Genomic DNA, 24,510 nt, shown 5'->3' on the forward strand with positions numbered 1-24,510 from the left:
TGTTGTATTATTGTTAACCCTTACAGCAACAACACACAAGAAGTCACTCTATAGTCATAGCCTAAAAGAGCTCTAGTATCTACTATTCTCCCAGAGCAAATCACTACAGAACTACACCCATTAGGACCCCCAAATCATCACAGAACTACACCCATTAAGATCCCAAATCACCACAGAACTACACTCATTAGCAACCCCATCTCACCTCAGAACTACACCCATTGAGACCCCCAAATCACCAGAGAACTATACACATTAAGATTCAAAATCACCTCAGAACTACACTTATTAAGACCCCAAAATCGCCACAGAACTACACCAATTAAAGACCCAAAAATCACCACAGAACTACACCCATGGAGACCCCCAAATCACCACAAAACAACACCCATTAGGGCCCTGAATTACCTCAGAACTACACCCATTTAAACCCCCAAATCACCCCAGAAGCACACCCATTAAGACCCCAAATCACCACAGAACTACACCCACGGAGACCCCAAAATCAGCACAGATCTACACCCATTAGGAGCCCAATCACCTCAGAAATACACCCATTGAGACCTCCAAATCACCATAGAACTATACCCATTGAGACCCCAAAATCTTGAGGTCTTAAATGGGTGTTTGAAACAAGTCACTCTGAACCATCCAGCAATTCTTACATGCCCCAACTACAGCAAGATATGTAGAACTGAGCTTCAGACTTTATTCAGAGGCACCAAAACCAGAAAAGGAATCAAATGAAATGTTAATGTTTTGTCTCACCTCTGTTTATTTGCCTGTATATGTACACCCACCTGTGTACTTTCAAACAGCTCCAAGTGTTTGTTGAGCACTTCCTCAGCCTCAGAAAGTGAAGAACCAGGCTCTGTACTACTGGATAAGACCCCATTACAGCTCTTAATCCAGCTAGAGATCTGGAGAGAGAAGCATTATATTAAAAGAAAAGAAAAAAAGCCAGTGTGATCAAAAAGTCTGCTTTACTCAGGTTTGTTGGTTCTTAGAATTCACAAAATAGCAATCAATGCCAATTACTGGCTTCACCAAATATATTGCCAGCCATATGAAGTACCATGTGGGAGTTGAACAAAACATTTTGACCATCATTTGTTCCAGAAACGCTGTTTCGGCTTCAAAAGCAAAGACATTTTGCCTGGGGTATAAAATGACTGGCAACAAATTGCAGTTAGCTGCACAGCCCATGGCAAATTTCGATCCTTCTCGCTCTGGCTTGGAAATCTTCTTGCCAAATATTCACCTATACGTAACCTTTCAGTACGTCTAATTGAAGGTCACATTATGTCAAAAGTTTGTGGACACCTGACTATAATCTTGGTATTTGCTTTTTTAACATCCTATTTCACATTTGGTCCCTATTTGCTGTTATAATAACCTCCACTCTTCTGGGAAGATGTTCCATTAGATTCTATATTTGTGCTCGTTCTACCACAACGCCTTCAGTAAAGTCAGGTACTGATGTAGGTGAGCTGAGGAAGTCTCAGTCAGTATTTCAATTCATTCCAAAGATTTTCAATAGGGTTGGAGGTCTATAGCAGGAAATCTTCACCTCCAAACCAATTAAAGCATATCTTCAAGGAGCTGGTTTTGTCATGCTGGAGCAGGTTTGGGTCTCCTAGTTAAGAGAAAATTTAATGCTACAGCACCCAAAGACATTGTGCCCCCAGTGTTGTGTTAACCGATTGGGAAAGAACCACAAATGGCTTCAAAGGCAGGGGTCCTAATACATTTGTCCATATAGTGTATCAGTTGAGGTGCACTAATGAGTTTTTAGAAGAATGTTAATACAGTACATTTTAACTTAAGTGAAATCTCTCCTCTGTACCTTTTCCTCCAGGTCATCAAAAGACGTTAGCAACTGCTGTTTCTTCCCAGCAAGTTCCTTATAGGCGTGACACTGCTCACTCAGCCCTTTCACCCGTTCTCTGATGTACCCCAACATCCTTTGCACACCTCCGACTTGGGCACTGCCATAAAAACATGCATGTTAAATATAACTAATGTTTGTTTGTGGTCACCCAACAATGCACAAATACAAAAGATATGACGTTTCTGCCAGACTGACTTTTAACTAATGAAATGAAATGAATAGTAGAAAAGTTTAAAAGTTTAAAGTGATAATAAAGGATTAACTGGTGGAAGGTCCCCTGGTGGTCTAGTGGTCAGGATGCGGCGCTCTCACCGCTGCGGCCTGGGTTCGATCCCCGGTCAGGAAACCGACCCAAGCCACTCTTAGTGCCGGTCCCAAGCCCGGATAAATGGGGAGGGTTGGGAGGGGCATCCAGCGTAAAAACATGTGCCAAATCAAACATGCGGATGGTCCGCTGTGGCGACCCCTGATGGGAGAAGCCGAAAGATTTTTTTATATAACTGGTGGATGGACAGAAATTTTAGATATAAGTGGATACTTTTTAGGTGTTTAGGCTGTTACAGGCACAGATATATTCAATTCAATTTAATCTTATTTCTATAGCACTTTTCAAAATGGTCTCAGAGCAGGTTTAAAGAATGTAAGAACTATAGAATTATATTCACTTATATTTAAATGTATGTGTAGTAATCCAGGATGAGCAGTCTGGGGTGTCTGTGGCGAGGAATAACTTCCTTAGATGGTATGAGAAAGAAACCTTGAGAGGAACCAGACTCAAAAGGGGAACCCATCCTCATTTAGGTGACACCAAAGATTGTGATTATAAATCATTAAAACATTACAAACAACTGAAAGTGAGAATTAACATGAGCTCATTATGAACTCAATACCAACTCATGCATTCCAGAGCCTTTATGGAGAAACAGTATATAATATCACAGTGTACAGTAATACAATTATTTGCAAGAGTGTTACTGTTTAGAAATCAAGACTCTTTTTAACGGGCTGATTTTAGGCTTTTTTTTTTTGCCAGGAAAGAATTGAATGATTCTGTGTACCTGATAAAATATAGTGGCATCTATAGAATATAAAAATTTTTCAATTTTCAATTTAAGTGTGATTTATTGGTATGAAAAAAAAACTTGACATTTGTATTGAAAAAGCAATTTCAGCTGGGCTGGATACAAATATTGTGAGAGAAAAAAAAGAAAAAATACAAAGAAAATGTTTACCAAAAAAAAAAAAAAGGAGAAAGAAAGACGCATATAGTTGAGAATTGAATAAAAGAAAAATGGTGACATACAGTGTATAAAACAGGAATATCCCCAGAACACACGGTGTGAGGTGGGAAATCACCTTTAATGGGATATCTGTCCATCACAAGGCATGAACATTCACACCTAGAGGCTAATTAGCACACAATAGGCCTGAATGTTTATGGGAGATAGAAGGAAACCCAAGAACCAAAGAGGAAACCCACACTTTGAGGGCGTGAGATGGCTATACTATTTACATTTTACACTTATGGCATTTGGCAGATGCCCTTATCCAGAGCGACTTATAATGATCTCATTCACAAAACTAAACAAATTAGGGTTAAGGGCTTTGCTCAAAGACCCAACAGTGGCAGCTTCTGATCAGAAGTCCAACATCTTAACTACTGAGTGTGTATTTGCATATTTATGATTAAGATTAATCTTTCTTAGCCAGTTTTGCTCAATGACAGGAAAAAAAAACATCTATCCAGAGAATTAAAGGAAATTTCTGCACCCAGATCAAGCTTCCTGTATCGGGAGAATATCCCAGGAACACTGGGCATGAAGTGGGAATACACCCATGATGTCCCATGAATACACCTGTCTATTGCAAGGCACAATGCAAACATTTACACACAATTAGCATAGCCAATAGAATTACAGCCATGTTTTTTGGGGGGGAAGGAAACCAGAGAACTCAGAGGAGTGTGTAGGTGTGAGGGTGTGAGAGAGAAATAGCATTATGGAGCAACCAATTGTTTTCTGTTGATAGAAATAGTGTCACTTTCAAAAAGCTTTTTTGATATCTAATTTTTTTGGAAGGTGAATAGGAGGGTGTTATTCTTTTTATGGATGGCTTGATTATTTTTTTAAGGAGTTACACTTGAAGTTTTATAAACCGTTGAAGCAACCACTCTTGAAGGTCTCACCTCTGTGGACTGAGCTTCTGGAGTATGAGCTGTCCTCGTTGAAGAGGTTCAGCCGCAGCGTCTTTAATACTGCGATGCAACTCTTCATGCTTCTTTGCCAGCTCAGTCAACTGCACCGTCTGAGTTCTCAAACCCTTTACGGTGCTCTCAATAGTTCCCAAGGTTTTAAATGCCTGGAAACCATACAGAGGCAGAAATTATAGGGCATGTTTGGTACTTGAATGAACATTGCAGTAAGAAAAAAGAAAAATGAAGTGTGTTGTATTAAAAGATCTTTCGAAATATCAAGAGATAAATAGATTAACTGCTTTCAAGCAGTGATTTTTGAGCACATTTGATGATAAAAATGGTGTAAAATGTCTCACTTTCCCCAACTTCATGTGATCTGTCTGTTAAACCAGTTAATGTTTGATATGCAATATGTTTATTTTACTATTAACTCTAGTCTTAAAATCAGGGGAAAATAACATGGACAATAAAACTTCCATTAAAATGGAAGCCTGTTTCGCCACATAAAAAAAAATGTTTCCCTAAATAAGGTCGGAATAGCGAGAAATAAAGTCGCAATTAGGCAAACCTTTTTTATATGTGGCAGAAACGGGCTTTCATATAAAATGTAACCAGCAGTCAACAATCACATTTAAAATAAATCAAGACAAAACAATAAAATGCAGGAAAGAAAGAAAAAAAAAGAGAAAGGGCTATGTATGTTCACTTATTTCCGTTTTTGATTTAATAGTGAGAGCCGGAAAAGTCGACATATTGTTTCTGAGAAATACAAAAAAAGAGAAAAAGGTTTATTTATTTATTTGTTTTCTCTTTTCATTTAATCATACAAAGTGTAGTCATCCAAATCTCACTATACCAAATATAATCAATGGTCTAAAGTGCACAATATTTCCAATCTAACATCCCAAAAGTACCCTGGAAGTCAAATGGAATTTCATTGGTGCTCTGTTCTTGGATGAAATGTCCACCCTGGAGCCATTTGTGCAAATGATACATGATGATACAAACTAGAGCAACATATTCATAAAAAGCTGACATTATAATAGAACATGATTCAAGGCAAGGCAGGATTCAGGCGGGGAAGTGCATGGGGTCGAGGTCTGAAGATATTGTGCAAAGCATTAAATTGTAAAAAGTGGGCCGACTCCTATTTCCTGTCAATCTCTTGCTTTTGAAAAGAATTAAGTGATTCATATAAACTTCTCGGTAACATGTATGAAACTGGGTTGTTGGATGTAGCAACTGATGTATTATGTGCTCATGGTTGATCAGTTATTTTACATCTAACCAAAACAAATAACAAAAAAAATTAATTAGTCAATCAGTCAGTCTCTTTCTTTCTGTCTGTCTGTCTGTCTGTCTCTTTCTTTTCTGTCTGTCTGTCTGTCTTTCTTTTCTGTCTGTCTGTCTGTCTGTCTGTCTGTCTGTCTGTCTGTCTGTCTGTCTGTCTTTTCTGTCTGTCTTTTCTGTCTGTCTTTTCTGTCTGTCTGTTTCTTTCTAACTGCCTGTCTTTCTTTTTTGTCTGCCTGTGTGTCTTTCTTTCTTTTTTGTCTGCCTGTGTGTCTTTCTTTCTTTTTTGTCTGTCTGTGTGTCTGTCTTTCTTTCTTTTTTGTCTGTCTGTGTGTCTGTCTTTCTTTCTTTTTTGTCTGTCTGTGTGTCTGTCTTTCTTTCTTTTTTGTCTGTCTGTGTGTCTGTCTTTCTTTCTTTTTTGTCTGTCTGTCTGTCTGTCTTTCTTTCTTTTTTGTCTGTCTGTCTGTCTGTCTGTCTGTCTGTCTGTCTGTCTGGACTGAGAAAGTATAAAATATAAAATAAAATAATCTGTTCTAATGCAAGTTAAAGAGCGATATTTTTCTATAATTACATGCTATTTTGTTATGTTTATAGCCTCTCCATACCCACATCTTGCTGGCATCAATTTCCGATGTACATTATTGGAGCTCATAATTAACATGAACCAACAGATTACTTAAATGAAGGAAATTGATTTCTACAGTAATGTATTACCAGTCAAATTAAATTATAATTAATTGAAAATATCCCGTTAAATAAGGAAACATAAAATGGGCATATTTTTTTCTTCACCATGAGACTCTTTAATTTACTATCTGTGATGCCTTACTGCACTACAAGTCATCGAATCCATTAACTGTAATTGCAGCTGCGTTTCACTGCCTCCGCTTTTACACATACTTTATTAGCGCTGCTGAAGAAGGCGTTGCTCTCGTGCAGCTGTCCAGCTCGACAAATCATCAGATCCCAGAACTGCTCGTTTGTGGTGAGAAGATTCTGACTTTTCTCTGAGAAGGAATCAAGCTTTTCATGATCGTTTGAGAAAAGAAGCTCCGATGCCTGCTGGAGAAGTCGCTCAACCAGAGACGTCCATTGCTGCAGAGTATTGAAACCCATTAGATATTAGCATGGAGAATCATAATGGTGCAGACTGGTTTGAATATTTACAGCATAATCAACAATGAAATCTTACGAAATTTATAGAATACTTGAATTATTTAATTGGGATTCGATCAGCAACCATGAGTTCAAGGTGATTTCAATGCACTGCAACCACCACCGTGCTTCACTGCAGGTGTTCTCACAGTGATCAGCACTACCAAATCTATTGACAGGTACCAAAGTCAAGGAGTTCAATCATGGTTTTATGAGACCAGAGAGCATTCTCAAGCTTATAATTCCTTTTGGAATAATTTTAAAAGGATTTATTTTATAAGGCCTGGTTTTCTTTCCTCTTTAGTTGTCCTACAAACAGCTTCTCCCATCAAAGCTGTGGATTTCTCCATCTCCTTCTGAGTTCCTCATCATACCTTGGTTTGCTTGTCTGACTAATCTCATGTTTATCTATTTACATTTAGAGAATTTGGCAGATGCTCTTTACAGAAAGTCTTACAAATATTACATTTATGTAACTGAGCAGTTGAGGGGTCCAGAGCCTTGCTGAAGGGTCCAGAAATGACACCATGGTGGTGTGGGATGTGATTTCATAACCTTCTGATTAAAGGACCACTATTTTAACTACTGAGCGGTCACATATAATGAGTGATCTCATTGCATTTGTGCCTTTTGTTCTCATTTTTCCCCAAAATACTAATGGATTTACAAAATTAAACAAAATTTCATGGAGCTCTGCAGACTGTTCTAATTTTGGGATAATTTTCCAGTATTTTATAAAGTAATCCAGAACAATGCACCTGAGAAATAATAAAGGCATTTCATATTAATAAAGTGAGCAAATGTTCACTTAAAAATTTTCAAATAATGTTTTTTAACTATATAGATTTTCCAAAAACTTCTGCGTAAACAATGCAATGAGAACATGGTTCATGATCTTGTACAGTATATAATACTAATCAAGTACAATTCATTTTTTATTTGTAAAGCACTTTTAACAGAGGTCCATTTCAGTCGGATTTTCCAGAGACAGTTCCTTCCCTAAACTAGATTTCTGTATTGCTTGGAAAAGTACTTATAAACAAACCTCACCTTAGCTTTGAGTTCAAATTCTTTATGCTCCTGCAGTAACTCTTCGCTTTCAGACAAGGATGAGCCCAGCTGATTCCTTTCCAAGAACGGGTCGCCTTTTTCCTTAAACCATCGTGTGACCTGCATGACAGAGTGGGTAAGAAAGCAAACAGTTACTGGACTGTTCTGAACTGAGACTGAAGCTCTGGGTTACTGATCGGAAGGACACAGTGTCACTGTAGCTGCTCACTCTAAACCGAAAATACAATCTGTATTGTCCAAAAATACGACTTTTATTGAATTTTTCTATTTATTTAATTTTATTAATCAATTTAATGCATGCCTATTTAATCGATTACTCAATTTAAATCAATTTAATAAAGTGTATTACATTAATTTGATTTTTTCTATTTTCTTTTTACAAAATATTACAAAATATATTTCATATATTCATTTTATTTAATATTGTTTTTAAAAAAATTGTAAACTGTTTATGTTTACAAATGCAATTATAATAAATTTCGTTAAAATAAATAAATAAATTATATATATATATATATATATATATATATATATATATATATATATATATATATATTGTGAATACACAATAAATGACAGTTTCAATTCAGTTTAAAGCTATATAATCTTTGTAATTAATTCCTGTCTCCTTCAACAGGTTTCGCTGATAAATAACTGATTCATCTGGTGGCAATCAGAACATCATTATAGCATTCATTACTTCTCTCCCTATTAAATATGGCTATGGTTTTAAATATGCCATAATTCTGACTTTACTCTTCTTGTCCTTGTGTAAAAAGACAGGTTGGTTGAATTAGTTTAAGTATCCCCTCCACTTACCTCCTGTTCCTGTCTCTCCCACTCAGAGATCCTGTTCTTCACTTCCTGACTGTGGATTTGTTGAGCCATACGCTGGTCAACTGCTCTACGTCGGTCTTGCAGGAGCTCCATCAGTCCATCCACTTTCCTGTAGCTGTTCTGAGCAGCACGTGCCCCGACTGTGTATCGCAGAGCCTCCTCTGCCTCGAAGCTCTTCAAGAAATCCAACAACTCACATTTTCTATTCAGTGCCTTCATAGACTTCTCCAGCAGACCTGAAGATCCACAAACGGATACATTTAGATTTAATCCACTAACACTCCAGTCCATTATCTCCACAACTGAAGCCACCATTTGGGCTGCGTTTTTCCTTCTTCATTACAGCCTGATGTGTCAAAGTGACGTTTATAATCTATTGAACACTTTGACTGTGGAGTCTCAAGGATATAGAATAGAGAAAGTGCTGAGGGTCCGGGAGAGAAAAAGTCTCAGAGGATCATAACATATTAGTGTGAAGTGCAGGTCAGAGGTCATGTTCATTCAGGAGATCAGTGTAAGTGTATCTCTCTATTACTCAATTTAAAACAAAAAATCAGATACAACTATAAATACAAACAGACAGATAAAGTAATTAGATAGATAGATAGATAGATAGATAGATAGATAGATAGATAGATAGATAGATAGATAGATAGATAGATAGATAGATAGATAGATAGACAGACAGACAGACAGACAGACAGACAGACAGACAGACAGACAGACAGACAGACAGACAGACAGACAGACAATAAAACACATGGACTAAGACAGACAGACAGACAGACAGACAGACAGACAGACAGACAGACAGACAGACAGACAGACAGACAGACAGACATGCAATAAAACACATGGACTAAGAAGACAGACAGACAGACAGACAGACAGACAGACCGACCGACCGACCTACGGACATACGGACAGACATACGAACAGAGACAGACAGGTGAACAGACATGCAGTAAAACACATGGACTAAGATAGACAGACAGACAGATGATCAGACAGGTAGATATATAACTAGTGTGATGCAAATGACAATTAGATTTAGACAGAAAGACAGATAGTGGTGTGTGTGTGTGTGTGTGTGTGTGTGTGTGTGTGTGTGTGTGTGTGTGTGTGTGTGTGTGTGTGTGTGTGTGGGTCACCTCTCCTTAGGCTGCTGTATTTGTGCTTTAGCTCAGTTAAACCCGTGTCAGGGTTCAGGTCTGTTCCAGCGCTCTGCAGCTCCTCCGCTTCATCAATCTTAATGGCAAACTACAGTCACACAGAGACACGAATCAATACAACATGCTGATTATAGTCTTTACTATTAAATTGTAATGAGACATTTTAAACAACACAGACACAGACACAGACACACACACAAATATATAAACACTCAATCTGTACAGGTGTTTCTGTGTGTGATTGAAAAAGCCTAGAGAATGACTGACTGACTGTCTGACTGTCTGTCTGTCTGACTGTCTGACTGTCAGCCAGTCAAATCCAAAATCGGTTCCAATGATGTTAACAATGATCCAGTAACACGTGGCAACAGTGTTTGAGGCATTAGATTTTGAATCCGAAAGTCATGAGTTTAAATCCCAACCACAACAAAAAGCACCAAACTCTTGGGCCCCTGAGCAAGGCCCCCTTTACCCCATAGCTGTTCATTTGTATGAATGAGATAAACGTAAGTCATTCTGGGTAGGGAGTCTGCCAAACGCTGTAAATGTAAATTATAGCCTGCAGAACGCTCCAGGTGACTTACTATCTGAAACGTCTCATCACCAATCAGACCTAAGAATTAAACATCACCAAATCAGTTATCAGTCTTCAGTGCAGACATTCGAAGTTTGTTGATATCTTCTGTCCTGAAGCAAAACCCAGTCCTGATTGGATCACAACACACACAAGCCCAAATATATATTCTACAGCTAATTTCCTTAATTTTCAGTCCAATCTATATCAGTCCGATCTCCAGAGGATTTCATTGCTTTTCATTCTTGTGCTGCTCTTTCATGTCTCATTTCAACTCTTAGTGTAAATTCAAACAAATATCAAAGCTCTGGATTTAAAACAACACAACAGAACAAAACAGAAAAACAGAGGAAACAGCTGTTACTTTGAAAATATATTGAGTACACAGCTCTCTCTCTCTCTCTCTCTCACACACACACACACACACACACACACACACACACACACACACACACACACACACACACACACACACACACACACACACACACACACACACACACACACACGGTTTCACATACTGAGCAAACACAAAGTAGCAACATAAACTCTGAACAGAACAATAGATGTGTGATGAGAGTCTCCGATACGACAGCGTTATCAAATACACACACATTCTATCTCTCTCACTCACTCACCCACTCACTTTCTTCCTCCATCCCTCACCCACTCACTTCCTCACTCCCTCACTCATTTCCTCCATCCCTCACTCCCTCACTCTCTTCCTCCATTCCTCACTCACTCCTCTGTCCCCCATCACTCCATCCCTCACTCACTTACTCTGTCCCTCACTCACTCACCCCTCTGTCACTCACTCACTCTCTTCCTCCATCCCTCACTCCCTCACTCTCTTCCTCCATTCCTCACTCACTCCTCTGTCCCCCATCACTCCATCCCTCACTCACTCACTCTGTCCCTCACTCACTCACCCCTCTGTCACTCACTCACTCTCTTCCTCCATCCCTCACTCACTCACCCCTCTGTCACCCATCCACTCTCTTCATTCTTTCCTTACTCTATCCCTCCCTCCCTCCCTCCCTCACTCACTCATTCACTCATTCACTCACTCCCTCTGTCCCTCAATCTCTTCCTCCATCCCTCATTCACTCAATCCCTCACTCTCTTCCTCCATTTCTTCCTCCCTCCCTCTGTCCCCCACTTAGTCTCTCACTAACTTCCTTCATTCTTCACTCCCTCATTCACTCTCATGCAATCCCTCTCTCCATCCCCCACTCACTCTCCATCCCTCACTCCCTCACTTTCATCATTACTCACTCTCCCTGACTCTCACTTACTCCCTCTATTCCACACTCCTCCCTTTGATCACACCATTACTACCATCTCTTCAAGCTTCCACAATACATATGTTTCCTATGAAAGTAAAAGCAGTATACACGTCCTCTCAGCAACACCACACTCGTCTTTCTCACCTCCAGGGCGTGGTTGTAGAAGTGGCAGGCCAGCTGCAGGAGTGAGCGACGTTTCTCCAGGTGGCTCACCAACTTTTTCCAGGCCTCGCTGAGCGACAGAGCCATGGCTTCATAAACGTCCTCCTCTCCCTCCTTCTCCTCCGCAGTCTTATCCGCCTTCTCCAGCAGTGCCCGCACGCCTCCTTCATTTCTCTGCCACACAGTTTCACATTGCTCTCGTAAGTTTCAGCTTAGAATCCTCGCTTCTCCAAAGTTTTTAATTAAAAGAATTAGCGCTTCAACAGACGACTCGTGCAGGCTGAACGATTTGTGTACTGCTGCTATTGCTTGGTTTTAATAAAAGCCCTCATGGGAAGCACTGGCTCTGAATGTGTCGCCCCTCCGGAGACGCACACAGTTGCCATTTTGGATGCAAATCCAGAACAACTGAAAGCAATTTGCAATCACTACAGTGCATTTGAATCAATGTTAAAATTAAAAATGTTAATTTTATAGATATATTAAAAAAAAAATACCTTTGCACGTGGCACAGAAAAAAACAAGACAGTGTTAATGCTCGAAGAAATCCCTACACTGAACATACCTGCATTTTTATTTTTTTTGTAGAATTACTCATTCCGAGAGAGAAAATTATAACAAGAACAAGAAACTGTGTCATGTTAGAGCTGAAAACAAACCAAAAACAGACCACTGCAAACCAGGAACATCTCACAAGAGCTGCAGCATTGGAGATGCTCTGACCCAGTGGTCTAGACATCACAATTTGGCCCTTGTTGACCCACAATGTAGGAGGCACACAATTGTATAAGATGTCTTTGATAAAGTACCATGATATTTTCCGCTCACTTCAGCTAGAAGACCCAAACCTGTTCTAGCATGATGATGCCCCTGTGCACAAAGTGTGGTTTATGAAGATTTGCTTTGCATGGGTTGGAATGAAAGATCTTCTCTAGCGCTTTGCAACCTCAACCTTTGATTATATTTAGGATGAATTGCACCCCAAGCCTCCTCGTCCTACATCAGTACCTGACTTTACTAACATACTCCACAATCTGGTGGAACATCTTCCCAGAAATGTGGAGGTCACTATAACAGCAAATGGGAACTAAGTATGGAATGGGATGTAAATACACGTATAAAAGAATGAAACACTCCAGGACATGCTGTTACACTGATTCTTGTCAGAGACTGATCACATGTATAATAGCTACGGAATGCAATGGCAGCTCAAGTTCAATACACATTGAAAGGTTCTTGACTTGGACATCTGACAGAGAGTGAAGCAGCTGGCACGAGAAGCCCTGCAGAGCAGGAATTATAATTAGGCCTGGAAAGAAATTCCTGCATTCTGTGAAAATAATATAAATCGCTGGCAAGAGCAAGAAGAAGATCGGTGCAAAGCGAAAGCAATTATAAAGAAAACAGTGGGCAAAACGGGGGTAGGATGGAGGCAAATGTATAAGTGGGACATAATCCCACTTATAGAGAGGAAAGGGTGTGAGTGTGTGGTGCTACAATGTAAGGACACAAGTCTAATGAGGAAATATATCATAAACGTCAGTATGCTTTACGTAAGTAAAGGTAATGTATGAGCTGGAATTGGGTCAGTTCACACATTGTAACCTCATTATTATAGGATTGCGTCTGGATAAAACCATTCTTTTTCTTTATGTAAACAGCATATCCTACTATTCAAAAAAGGGAAAATAGTATTTATACTGCAACTTGGTTACATATACATTCTGGCATTTGGCAGACGCCTTTATCCGGAGAACTTACAACCAGTGGTGGACAGTAACAATGTAAATGTTATTTGTTACTGTATTTAAGTATTTTCATTTGGGGAGACTTTTACTTCAACTTCACCACATTTATAAGTAAAATGTTTTACCTTTTATCTCAACTACATTTTGTGAAATCAGTTGTTCCTTTTTATTCATAAAGATAAAAAATTAAGTGATCAATCAACAGAAATCTACCAATCGGGGTCGAGCGCACGCTCTGTTTTGAACTCGTTTTGATTGCCGCACGGTGTATCTACTGATCACCAACATACAGTTCAGCGTCAGTTCAACAGAACATTTAGAGAGGAATAAATGATGAATGATGAGTTTGATTCGAACTCGACACAACACAAGTGGCCATATTTGAAGTAGTTGAAAAGATCAGTGTTTGACAAATTGATATAATTCTATTAATAGATCATTGGGCTGAGAGGCATCCTGACATTGCTCCAGCTCCGGTCACGTCCCACCTTATGAAGATTGTGGGCCTTTAAAGAAGTAGATGCCGAACCAGCAAACATCCCGAACCATCTAGAGACGTACCAGCGCCAATTGGATCACTTCATGTGGAGTTTGGACACTGGACCTCCTTGAGTTTTTAAAGGCTCTGGCATGGAGAAGCTGGTGTTGGATCTACAATGATCTCAAATGTTGAGCTATTTTATGAGTTGCTCAGTAGCTCCTAGTTTTATACCCACAATGACTGTAAAAGACTGTAGAAAGAACATCACTCATAATCTTACATTCCAGTGCTCATGTTAGTCCAGTCTTCTGTATTGTTTAAAGACTATAATCACACTCTTGATGTCACCCAAATGAGGATGGGTTCCCCTTCTGGTTCCTCTCAAGGTTTCTACCTCATAATATCTAAGGGAGTTTTTCCTTGCCACAGTCACCAGGCTGCTCATCAGGGATAAATACACATCGTTTACCTTGACTGTTGATTTCTGTAAAGCTGCTTTGAGACAATGTCTGTTGTGAAAAGCGCTATAGAAATAAACTTGACTTGACTTAAGAGTAACAGAGTCTTTTCACATAAACTAAGTTGATTAGGCAAAGTGCCTGGTGATAAAAATGATAATAGAACATTACAGCCATAATAAATCATAGAACTTTGGTACTTTTACTCAAGTTTAAAGGAACACTTTTACTTTTACTGGAGTAACATTTAACCTTGTGTATCTCTACTTTAACTTAACTACATGGTTTGTCTACTTCATCCACCACTGCTTACAACTGAAACGTTAAGGGGTTATAGACCTTGGCAGTTGAACACTTTTCTGGCTGCGAGCTTTAGAAATTTTGAAAGCTGCAATCCGACTGGCTCTCTGCAAGTCCATGTACACAGATTGAGCCAGAATTCTGAGCTCTACACCACAACAGTGGAAGATGAAGATAAAAAATTATAATTGACTAAAGGCTCACAGAAGCATTTCTTTATAATGCATTTTATTGAAGAGCTTTAAGTAACTGCATTGTCTAAAATGCACATTTACCAGTATGCACTTCATGTAGTAATGTGTGTAGGTCTGCTTAAAACATAAATATCTCTAATTGTATGAAGCACCGTGGTCCTGGAGGAATGTTTCACTTCAGTGTGTACTGTACCAAGTGTATGTGATTGAAATGACAATGAAAAAAGCCACTCAACTCGGCTTGTGGTGAGTATACAAGACCTTTCACATAAAAGGGCTTAGTGGCTGTTTAATTCTGATCGAAAGGTTGTGAGATCAAATCCCAGCACCACCAAGCTTAGCCTGTAAGCAAGGTGTTTATGCCCCATTGTATAAAATGGCATAAGGACATATGCTATAAATTTAAATCTAATGCTCATGGCTGCTCATCAACATGAATTCTTCCTGTATAAGTTGGAGAATCGTGACTCCATATCTGAAACATACCAGACTGACTATATAAAGCAAAGCTAGAGGTCTATATTGTGAGACTAATCTAGTTACTAATGCTAACAGCAAAAGCATTTTGGCTTTATGGAGAATTAGAATAACCTCCACTCTACTGGGAAAATGACTGATTCAGTAGGGTTAAGATCAGAGCTCTATAGCAGGAGATCTTCCACTCCAACCCATTTAAAGGAGATCTTCATGGAGCTGGCTGGATAATGCACAGGGGTATTATCATGCTGGAACAGGGTTGGGTCTCGATTAAATGGAATTTTTTGCTACTGCATCCAAAGACGTTTTATACAGTTGTTCGCCTCCAATGTTTTGGGAACAGTTTCGAGAAGAACCACATATGACTAGAAAATTTGGGTGTGCAAATACAGGGTAATTTAAAAAGAATGAACTGATATCATGGCGCTTTGCTTCAGTTCTCAAGCTTCCTAATGGAATGAGTCAGTGACCATTTGAAAGAGGAGTTATCTAAGTTTTGAAAGGCTGCCACAAGGGGCGATGTAGTCGCGTCGTTCCTCTGGAAACGTTCAGTTGTTCTATTGCGTAATGAAATCGGTTCATTCTTTTTGAATAACCCTGTACTTTTGTCTATATAGTGTATAATATTGCACACCTATAAATAGGGAATACATTTGGTTGTCCAAGGCGACCACCTCCTCAATATCAGAGCTTTCAGCTACACAGTGAAGATTTGCCCGTGTTTCTAGATGACACTAAGAACAAGGAAAGATAATTTGGAAGAGATAGACACAAGTCACATCTTATCTAGGTTAGCCGCATAGCACCGGGGCCTATTTTGAGAAGCAGCGTGTCTAAACATGAACGATGCACTACACTGGAAGGGACATAAGGACTTGTTTTCAATCTTGCTAGAGTGTCATGTAACTGTTGTTCATCATCCTGTTTGATAATGGAGTAAAGTGGCATGTAGGTATATAATAGTTTCAGCAAAAAGTCATGACTGTGATGCCGCACCTTTAGTTTAACTAGAAGCTCATCGTGTTCTTCCAAAAGTTTCTTGGTTTCTTCCTGATTGTTTCCAATCCCCAGGAGGTCCGGATGGGCTTCAGTCAGCTGCAGCTGGACCAGTTCTCCACACTGCAATAATACACACACACAAATAGACACGGAGATGACAAACCAAGGCCGTGTTTACAAAGAGGTGAAACACTATACCTGCGGGTGCATTTCCTGTGAATGGCCTGAACTTTAGACACCTCCCCATTATCACCACAATGCTACATGTGTGTGTGTGTATATATATACAGTGGGTACGGAAAGGATCCAGACCCCCTTAAATTTTTCACTCTTTGTTATATTGCAGCCATTTGCTAAAATCATTTAAGTTTATTCTTCTTCCTCATGAATGCACACACAGCTCCCCATATTGACAGAAAAACACAGAATTGTTGACATTGTTGCAGATTTATTAAAAAAGAAAAACTGAAATATCACATGGTCCTAAGTATTCAGACCCTTTGCTGTGACACTCATATATTTAACTCAGGTGCTTTCCATTTCTTCTGATCATCCTTGAGATGGTTCTACACCTTCATTTGAGTCCAGCTGTGTTTGATTATACTGATTGGACTTGATTAGGAAAGCCACACACCTGTCTATATAAGACCTTCCAGATCACAATGCATGTCAGAGCAAATGAGAATCATGAGGTCAAAGAAACTGCCTGAAGAGCTCAGAGACAGAATTGTGGCAGGGCACAGATCTGGCCAAGGTTACAAAAAGATTTCTGCTGCACTTAAGGTTCCTAAGAGCACAGTGGCCTCCATAATCCTCAAATGGAAGACGTTTGGGACGACCAGAACCCTTCCTAGAGCTGGCCGTCCGGCCAAACTGAGCTATCGGGGGAGAAGAGCCTTGGTGAGAGAGGTAAAGAAGAACCCAAAGATCACTGTGGCTGAGCTCCGGAGATGCAGTCAGGAGATGGGAGAAAGTTGTAGAAAGTCAACCATCACTGCAGCCCTCCACTAGTCGGGGCTTTATGGCAGAGTGGCCCGACGGAGGCCTCTCCTCAGTGTAAGACACATGAAAGCCTGCATGGAGTTTGCTAAAAAAACACCTGAAGGACTCCAAGATGGTGAGAAATAAGATTCTCTGGTCTGATGAGACCAAAATATAACTTTTTGGCCTTAATTCTAAGCGGTATGTGTGGAGAAAACCAGGCACTGCTTATCACCTGTCCAATACAGTCCCAACAGTGAAGCATGGTGGTGGCAGCATCATGCTGTGGGGGTGTTTTTCAGCTGCAGGGACAGGACGACTGGTTGCAATCGAGGGAAAGATGAATGCGGCCAAGTACAGGGATATCCTGGACAAAAACCTTCTCCAGAGTGCTCTGGACCTCAGACTGGGCCGAAGGTTTACCTTCCAACAAGACAATGACCCTAAGCACACAGCTAAAATAACGAAGGAGTGGCTTCACAACAACTCCGTGACTGTTCTTGAATGGCCCAGCCAGAGCCCTGACTTAAACCCAATTGAGCATCTCTGGAGAGACCTAAAAATGGCTGTCCACCAACGTTTACCATCCAACCTGACAGAACTGGAGAGGATCTGCAAGGAGGAATGGCAGAGGATCCCCAAATCCAGGTGTGAAAGACTTGTTGCATCTTTCCCAAAAAGACTCCTGGCTGTATTAGATCAAAAGGGGGCTTCTACTAAATACTGAGCAAAGGGTCTGAATACTTAGGACCATGTGATATTTCAGTTTTTCTTTTTTAATAAATCTGCAACAATGTCAACAATTCTGTGTTTTTCTGTCAGTATGGGGTGCTATGTGTACATTCATGAGGAAGAAGAATGAACCTAAATGATTTTAGCAAATGGCTGCAATATAACAAAAAATGAAACATTTAAGGGGGTCTGAATACTTTCCGTACCCACTGTATATATATATATATATATATATATATATATATATATATATATATATATATATATATATATATATATATGTAAGCACACACACACACACACACACACACACACACACACACACAAACACATACTTATATACAGTGAGGAAAATAAGTATTTGAACACCCTGCTATTTTGCAAGTTCTCCCACTTAGAAATCATGGAGGGGTCTGAAATTATCATCGTAGGTGCATGTCCACTGTGAGAGACATAATCTAAAAAAAAAAAATCCAGAAATCACAATGTATGATTTTTTAACTATTTATTTGTATGATACAGCTGGAAATAAGTATTTGAACACCTGTCTATCAGCTAGAATTCTGACCCTCAAAGACCTGTTAGTCTGCCTTTAAAATGTCCACCTTCACTACATTTATTATCCTAAATTAGATGCACCTGTTTGAGGTTGTTAGCTGCATAAAGACACCTGTCCACCCCATACAATCAGTAAGAATCCAACTACTAACATGGCCAAGACCAAAGAGCTGTCCAAAGACACTAGAGACAAAATTGTACACCTCCACAAGGCTGGAAAGGGCTACAGGGAAATTGCCAAGCAGCTTGGTGAAAAAAGGTCCACTGTTGGAGCAATCATTAGAAAATGGAAGAAGCTAAACATGACTGTCAATCTCCCTCGGACTGGGGCTCCATGCAAGATCTCACCTCGTGGGGTCTTAATGATTCTAAGGAAGGTGAGAAATCAGCCCAGAACTACACGGGAGGAGCTGGCCAATGACCTGAAAAGAGCTGGGACCACCGTTTCCAAGGTTACTGTTGGTAATACACTAAGACATCATGGTTTGAAATCATGCGTGGCACGGAAGGTTCCCCTGCTTTTACCAGCACATGTTCAGGCACGTCTTAAGTTTGCCAATGACCATTTGGATGATCCAGAAGAGTCATGGAAGAAATTCATGTGGTCAGATGAGACCAAAATAGAACTTTTGGGTGATAATTCCACTAAACGTGTTTGAAGGAAGAAGAATGATGAGTACCATTCACAAGAACACCATCCATCCATCTAAATATCCATCTACCAATTTATCCATCTACCAAACCATCCATCGATCCATCTATCCATTTACAGATCTATCCATTTACATTTCTATTCATCATCCCATCTACCATCCATCCATCCATCTACAGATCTACCATCTACCCATCTCTCCATTTATCCACCTAACTACCCATCTACCAATCTATCCATCTACCAATCCATCCATTAATCCATCTTAAGTTTATTTCTATAGTATGTTTCATAATGGACATTGTCTCAAATCAGCTTCACAAAATTTAAGAATTATAGAACAAAATTCCATCCATCCATCCATTCTAAATGGTACATAATATCTAAAAATCAATTTGAACAAAAGCATAATAATGACCATTTAACCCACGTATGCTTTGCTGAAGATCCTATTTACCAGAATCTCAGGTTCAGAACGCCCTTTCACAGCTGCTGCAGTTTGTCTAAATTGTGACACAAATGTTGGAAAGGCAGCTTCGGATATAAGGACAGATGGCTGCTTAATTGTCTGCACTGTATATATTAAGAGCGTTGGCAGCAAGCATTATGCCGGCATGCGCGGCTTCGACTGCAGCCAGTTTTCTGCTCGAAAGATTTCATATTGTGTTTGTGTGTGAGCACTTTTCACCATCAATAACTGACCCGAAAGCAGCAACCAGCACCAGAAGCACAAAATAAAACCAGGTAGAAACCCTGATCAATAATTCAAAGCTCGTATATGGGATGGGATTTGTCACAAGCAGAGTATTTAATGGTTCCCACGGGAGTCGATAAAAACCAACATTAACGCAGACAGTGTGGCAGACTTCAGGACATGGAGTTCGGCTTTGGAGTTTGTCCTCCAGAAGAATTAAAGCCAGGTTGTAATGGATGACACAGAGGCACAATTACTCCCGGATATGTGGCAGTTTGTCTTTGGTGATGGCTGCAACAAAAAAAACTAAACAAACAGCAAAAAAACGCGTCACCTCCTGCACAATGATGGATCTGGCTTTTCACACTTGCTCATTTCCGAGCGCTGGCGTACCGAGGTCACTTCTGATTAGTGATTAATATCTACGAGGAAGGACAAGGGATCTTCTCGAGCTACTGCAGATTTCAACTATTTATTATCCACATAAACATCAGAGTGAAAAAAAGTATTGTAATTGCAGGAATGACGTCAGGAAGGATTCGTGACAGTATTATCAGGAACTATACAGTCACACAAAATGATGTTCAAGGAAACTGATCACTGAGAGAGCAGTGCAAAAAGTTTCGAGACTAATCTCTGTTTTACAAGAAAGTACGTTATTTATCTACGTTTATCTACCATCACCTTCAAAATAATCCCCTTGCACAGCAATACAGCGCTCCCAGTGTTCCTGCCACTTTTGGAATAGGTCTTCTATTCGACATGTTTAAAGCACCTTCTGCGATTCGATCGTCATCTTCGTGCCAAAATGGAAGCGAGATCATGTGAATTTTTCTCCGACAATCATTATGCACAAGTTGCTGAATGACTTTGACAATTCCAGGGGTTGAGCTCGTTGAAGGTCTTCCTATTCTCTCGTCGTGTTCCAGTGATGTTCTTCGGCTCTAAAACCGCTCAAAACGCCTCGAACGACTCGTTGCTGCACACTACGTCTATGTAGCAGATTCGCCCGGTTTCACGTAGAAGTTCACGTTTGCTCTTCGTTCTAACTCGCTGTCCATGATTAAATCGCAGACGTGGTAACGCACGTGTTTAGAATAGCACCAGTAAATTTTTCCAATAGTACCGTGCTTCACTGTTCTGATCCAAGCGTTACTGGAGAACATGAATTTGTTTTAATTATTCATTCAGAGTTATGTTAAAGATTACATTCAAATTGATAACCTCAACAACAATAGAATTATAATAAAATTAATGAATATTCGGATGTCACCCAGAGGAGGACAAGTTTCCTTTTAAATCTGCTTCCTCTCAAGTTTTTCCCCCTCACAAACACTTATTTGTTACCTCAACCTATCTAGATAGGGAGCAGGGACCTTTTGTAAATTGACTGAAACAAAAAACACACAAAAAAAAAACCTAGACTTGGAAAAAACAAGCATGAATGTAAATCTTAAAATCCTGTTTTAAAGTGGTGTCTCAAGCATTGGCATATGAACCACTTCAACCTTAGATGGAAGAATGGATTCAGCCAATTCCAGATGATGGAGCTGAAAAACAACCTTAAAATCTACCATAAACTTCAAGAAACTACTCAAACTGAAGCTTTTGGAAGAACCCTAAAAATCTGCTGACCCTTACGGTTATACATTATACGGACAAGGGTATCAGGTCACCTGACTTTACCATCCATACGTGGATTTTCCGCAAACTGTTACCACAAAGTTGGAGGCACACAATTGTATAGGACGTCTTTTTAAAATAGTATTTTCTAAAACATCATATGGACATTTTTTTTTATTTTTGTATTGGGACACCTGTTTGTTCTATCCAAATGAGGTTCTTTATTAAACTCGTCTTTATTAAACAATTGTTCTGGACACAATTGGTGTCTTTGGATGCAAAGAAATTGAATTTCCCCTTCACTGGAGCTAAGGGACCCAAACATGTTCCAGCATCACAATGCCCTTGTGTATAAATCGAGCTCCATGAAGATATGTTTACAAGGGCTGGAGTGGAAGATCACCTACTATAAAGCTCTGATCCTTAACCTTATTGAGAAAACCTTTGGAATGAATCGGAAAGCTGCACCCCAGGCCTCCTCACATCACCTACATCACTACCTGACTTTACTAAACACATCCTTGTGGCTGAATGAACACAAATCGCCACAATCTAGTGGAACATCTCCCCAGAAGAGTGAATGGAACATTCACTTTGGACAAAAGATTCCCAAACTGATCTCTATCTAATTCCTCAACTATGACTATTCCACCGAAGCATTTGCAAGCACTAATACACAACAGCTGTAGATGAGATTTCTAGCATATTCAGGGTAGACTTTACGTTTATATAACACTTTTCTCCAGAAAAGCAACAAGATATGAAAGAGATATGAAAGCTTGTAAACTGTCATTACTCGAGTATCTCAAGTGTCGCTTATGTGTTGTATTCATTGTGTTTCATGTATAAGTGGCAGCAGATACAACCTGCTACAACCTGGTTGATTATGATGCGTCACATTATGGTGCGTTAATGTAAATGACCAGACTGGATGGTATCTACATTCTCTCTATTTTTATATTTTTTTTGTAGTGCACTCAGAGAGCCATTGCAGACCCTGGAGACTACATAACTTGTGAGGATACGATTCATCTAATAATGATGTCATAAGTAAGGCCTTTGCATGTTGTCTTAATTATGACATCATTAATGGATGAATCATGTTCTCACAAGTTATGATGTGTATGTGTGTGTGTATAGATTTTATATTTCTATATAATTTATCAATATAATAAAAGTGTAATCTGTTGTTTATAAATGTTAATAATAAACTACATAAAAAAAAAAAAATATGACAGGCTACCTTCTGAGTAGGTGGGAGTGATGTCATGATGTCCAATAATATAAAATCCGTTTGATACCTATCTGCACAAGTGATAGATTTAAAACAATGAAGCATTCAAATTTTAGTACCTTTAATACAGCTACAATGATCTGCGTGTCTCCTGCCTGCACTGCCACTGTACTCAGCGCTGTGGTGTTGGTGGTGGACGCTTGTCCTCCCCGGTCACCTTCGCTGGACATTTTCCCCCTCCCGAGTTCACAAGAACAGCAAGCAGGAGGGTCGACTTGGCCCAATGTGTCACAGACAGACGTCCAAACACAAACAAACAAAAAAAATCTGTTACAACAACAGCGTCACCATGTCCCGAGTGCTCTGTCCCGCTCTCATCCAGCATGCAGTTATGGAGCTGCTTTTAGTCCAGCAGAGCGAGCCGAAGGGGCTGAGGCACAGCGAGGTAAAAATAGAAATATCCACCGGCTTTTATCACGCTGCACTGAAAGCAATTTGACACACCCCTAAGTTTGGTGACTTTGGGCCCCTCTATGCTTCTGCTCTCCCTCCCTCTTTCTCTCTCCCTCACTCTGTCTCTCTTTTTTCCATCTGCCTGTTGCACTCCGTCTACTGAACTTTTGTTTGTTATCTTTTTCCCTCATAGATGACTCGAATGAGACAAGAACTAGAGAATTCGGAGGATTTTTATTGGGTTTAAATACTACACCAGGTCAGTATTATCTAGGATTCGATACACCAAAGGAAGGCTTTAAGAGTCTGGGTTCCTGCCAGGATTCTTCTTTAATCCCACTTTGTTTGTGCTGCTGTAGAGATCATATGTCTCTTTTGGTCTGCTTCAAACTTCAAGTGGCGTCAATTAATACCTTTGACAGAACGTAAAACTAAGGGCCTTGCTCAAGGGCCCAGCAGTGGCAACTGGGTGGTGATGAGATATGAGCTCACAAACTTCATTCAACACAGTGACTTATATGGTAGATGCTCCGCATACATTCTCTACACAGATTTATTTTAATTAACTTTTAAAGGAAGTAAAGGAAGGAGTCTCCAGTGTCAGCAAAATCACCTTGGGGCAGGACCATCGCACGGTTGATGTAAAACAGCACAACCCAAAGTATGGGGTATATAATGTTAGTGCATTTTATCAGGAACCCCCCGAAAAGTCGAAGATTCGATGCTTCGATACGAGGAGCCTGATTCGACTACCGATCTCACAGTCGATTCTTCGCAGTTGTGTTATGAAACGAGGGTCGTGCCATTATGGTTATACGGGGGTGCTCGACGTCTGATTAAACAAGGAACAACCGGTTTTCTCCCCATAAATTTATACATTATAATAATGGTTTTAATAACGTAATAAAAAAAGGAGCTTTTAATAAATATTTGTAACAAGCGTGAATCAATAGAGCGCCCCCTGTGACAGATTTAACTTGCACCTTCCATGATGCGTGACCGACACGGGAGCATCTTCCAGGGATTTAAATATTTAATGTCTGGGAGAATCTGTGAAAGTGTATTCTGTTCTAATTTAATTCTGTACATTAATATTTTTTTTGAGGGTTTTTCAGAAATGGTTTACACCTGACCACACTCCACTCTTCTGGGAAGATGTTCCACCAGATTTTGGAGTCTTCTCGTGGAAATTTCTGCTCATTCAGCTACAAGCAGTGTTAGTAAAGTCGGGTACTGATGTAGGTGAGGTGAGGAGACCTGGGGTGCAGTCAGCATTTACATTCATCCCAAAGGT

At 39.8% G+C, this 24,510-nt stretch overlaps 1 protein-coding gene across 2 annotated transcripts in view; it reads right to left on the reverse strand.

The window, feature by feature from the left end:
• Positions 1 to 23,244, reverse strand: part of ccdc141 (coiled-coil domain containing 141) — a 55,991-nt gene extending 32,747 nt beyond the window's left edge. For both annotated transcript variants that reach the window (XM_083536888.1, XM_083536887.1), the window contains exons 1-10: positions 22,883 to 23,244; positions 16,287 to 16,409; positions 11,615 to 11,806; positions 9,590 to 9,698; positions 8,421 to 8,674; positions 7,581 to 7,700; positions 6,276 to 6,470; positions 4,077 to 4,249; positions 1,847 to 1,988; positions 801 to 920 (exon numbers count right to left, since the gene is read on the reverse strand). In XM_083536888.1, coding sequence (XP_083393014.1) covers positions 801 to 920; positions 1,847 to 1,988; positions 4,077 to 4,249; positions 6,276 to 6,470; positions 7,581 to 7,700; positions 8,421 to 8,674; positions 9,590 to 9,698; positions 11,615 to 11,806; positions 16,287 to 16,409; positions 22,883 to 22,993 — 1,539 coding nt within the window. In that variant the 5' untranslated portion in view covers positions 22,994 to 23,244. The remainder of the gene's footprint in view (positions 1 to 800; positions 921 to 1,846; positions 1,989 to 4,076; positions 4,250 to 6,275; positions 6,471 to 7,580; positions 7,701 to 8,420; positions 8,675 to 9,589; positions 9,699 to 11,614; positions 11,807 to 16,286; positions 16,410 to 22,882) is intronic.
• Positions 23,245 to 24,510: the final 1,266 nt, after the last annotated feature.

The sequence above is a fragment of the Silurus aristotelis genome (genome assembly GCF_946808225.1).
Source record: "Silurus aristotelis genome assembly, chromosome: 3".
NCBI classification, from domain to species: domain Eukaryota; kingdom Metazoa; phylum Chordata; class Actinopteri; order Siluriformes; family Siluridae; genus Silurus; species Silurus aristotelis.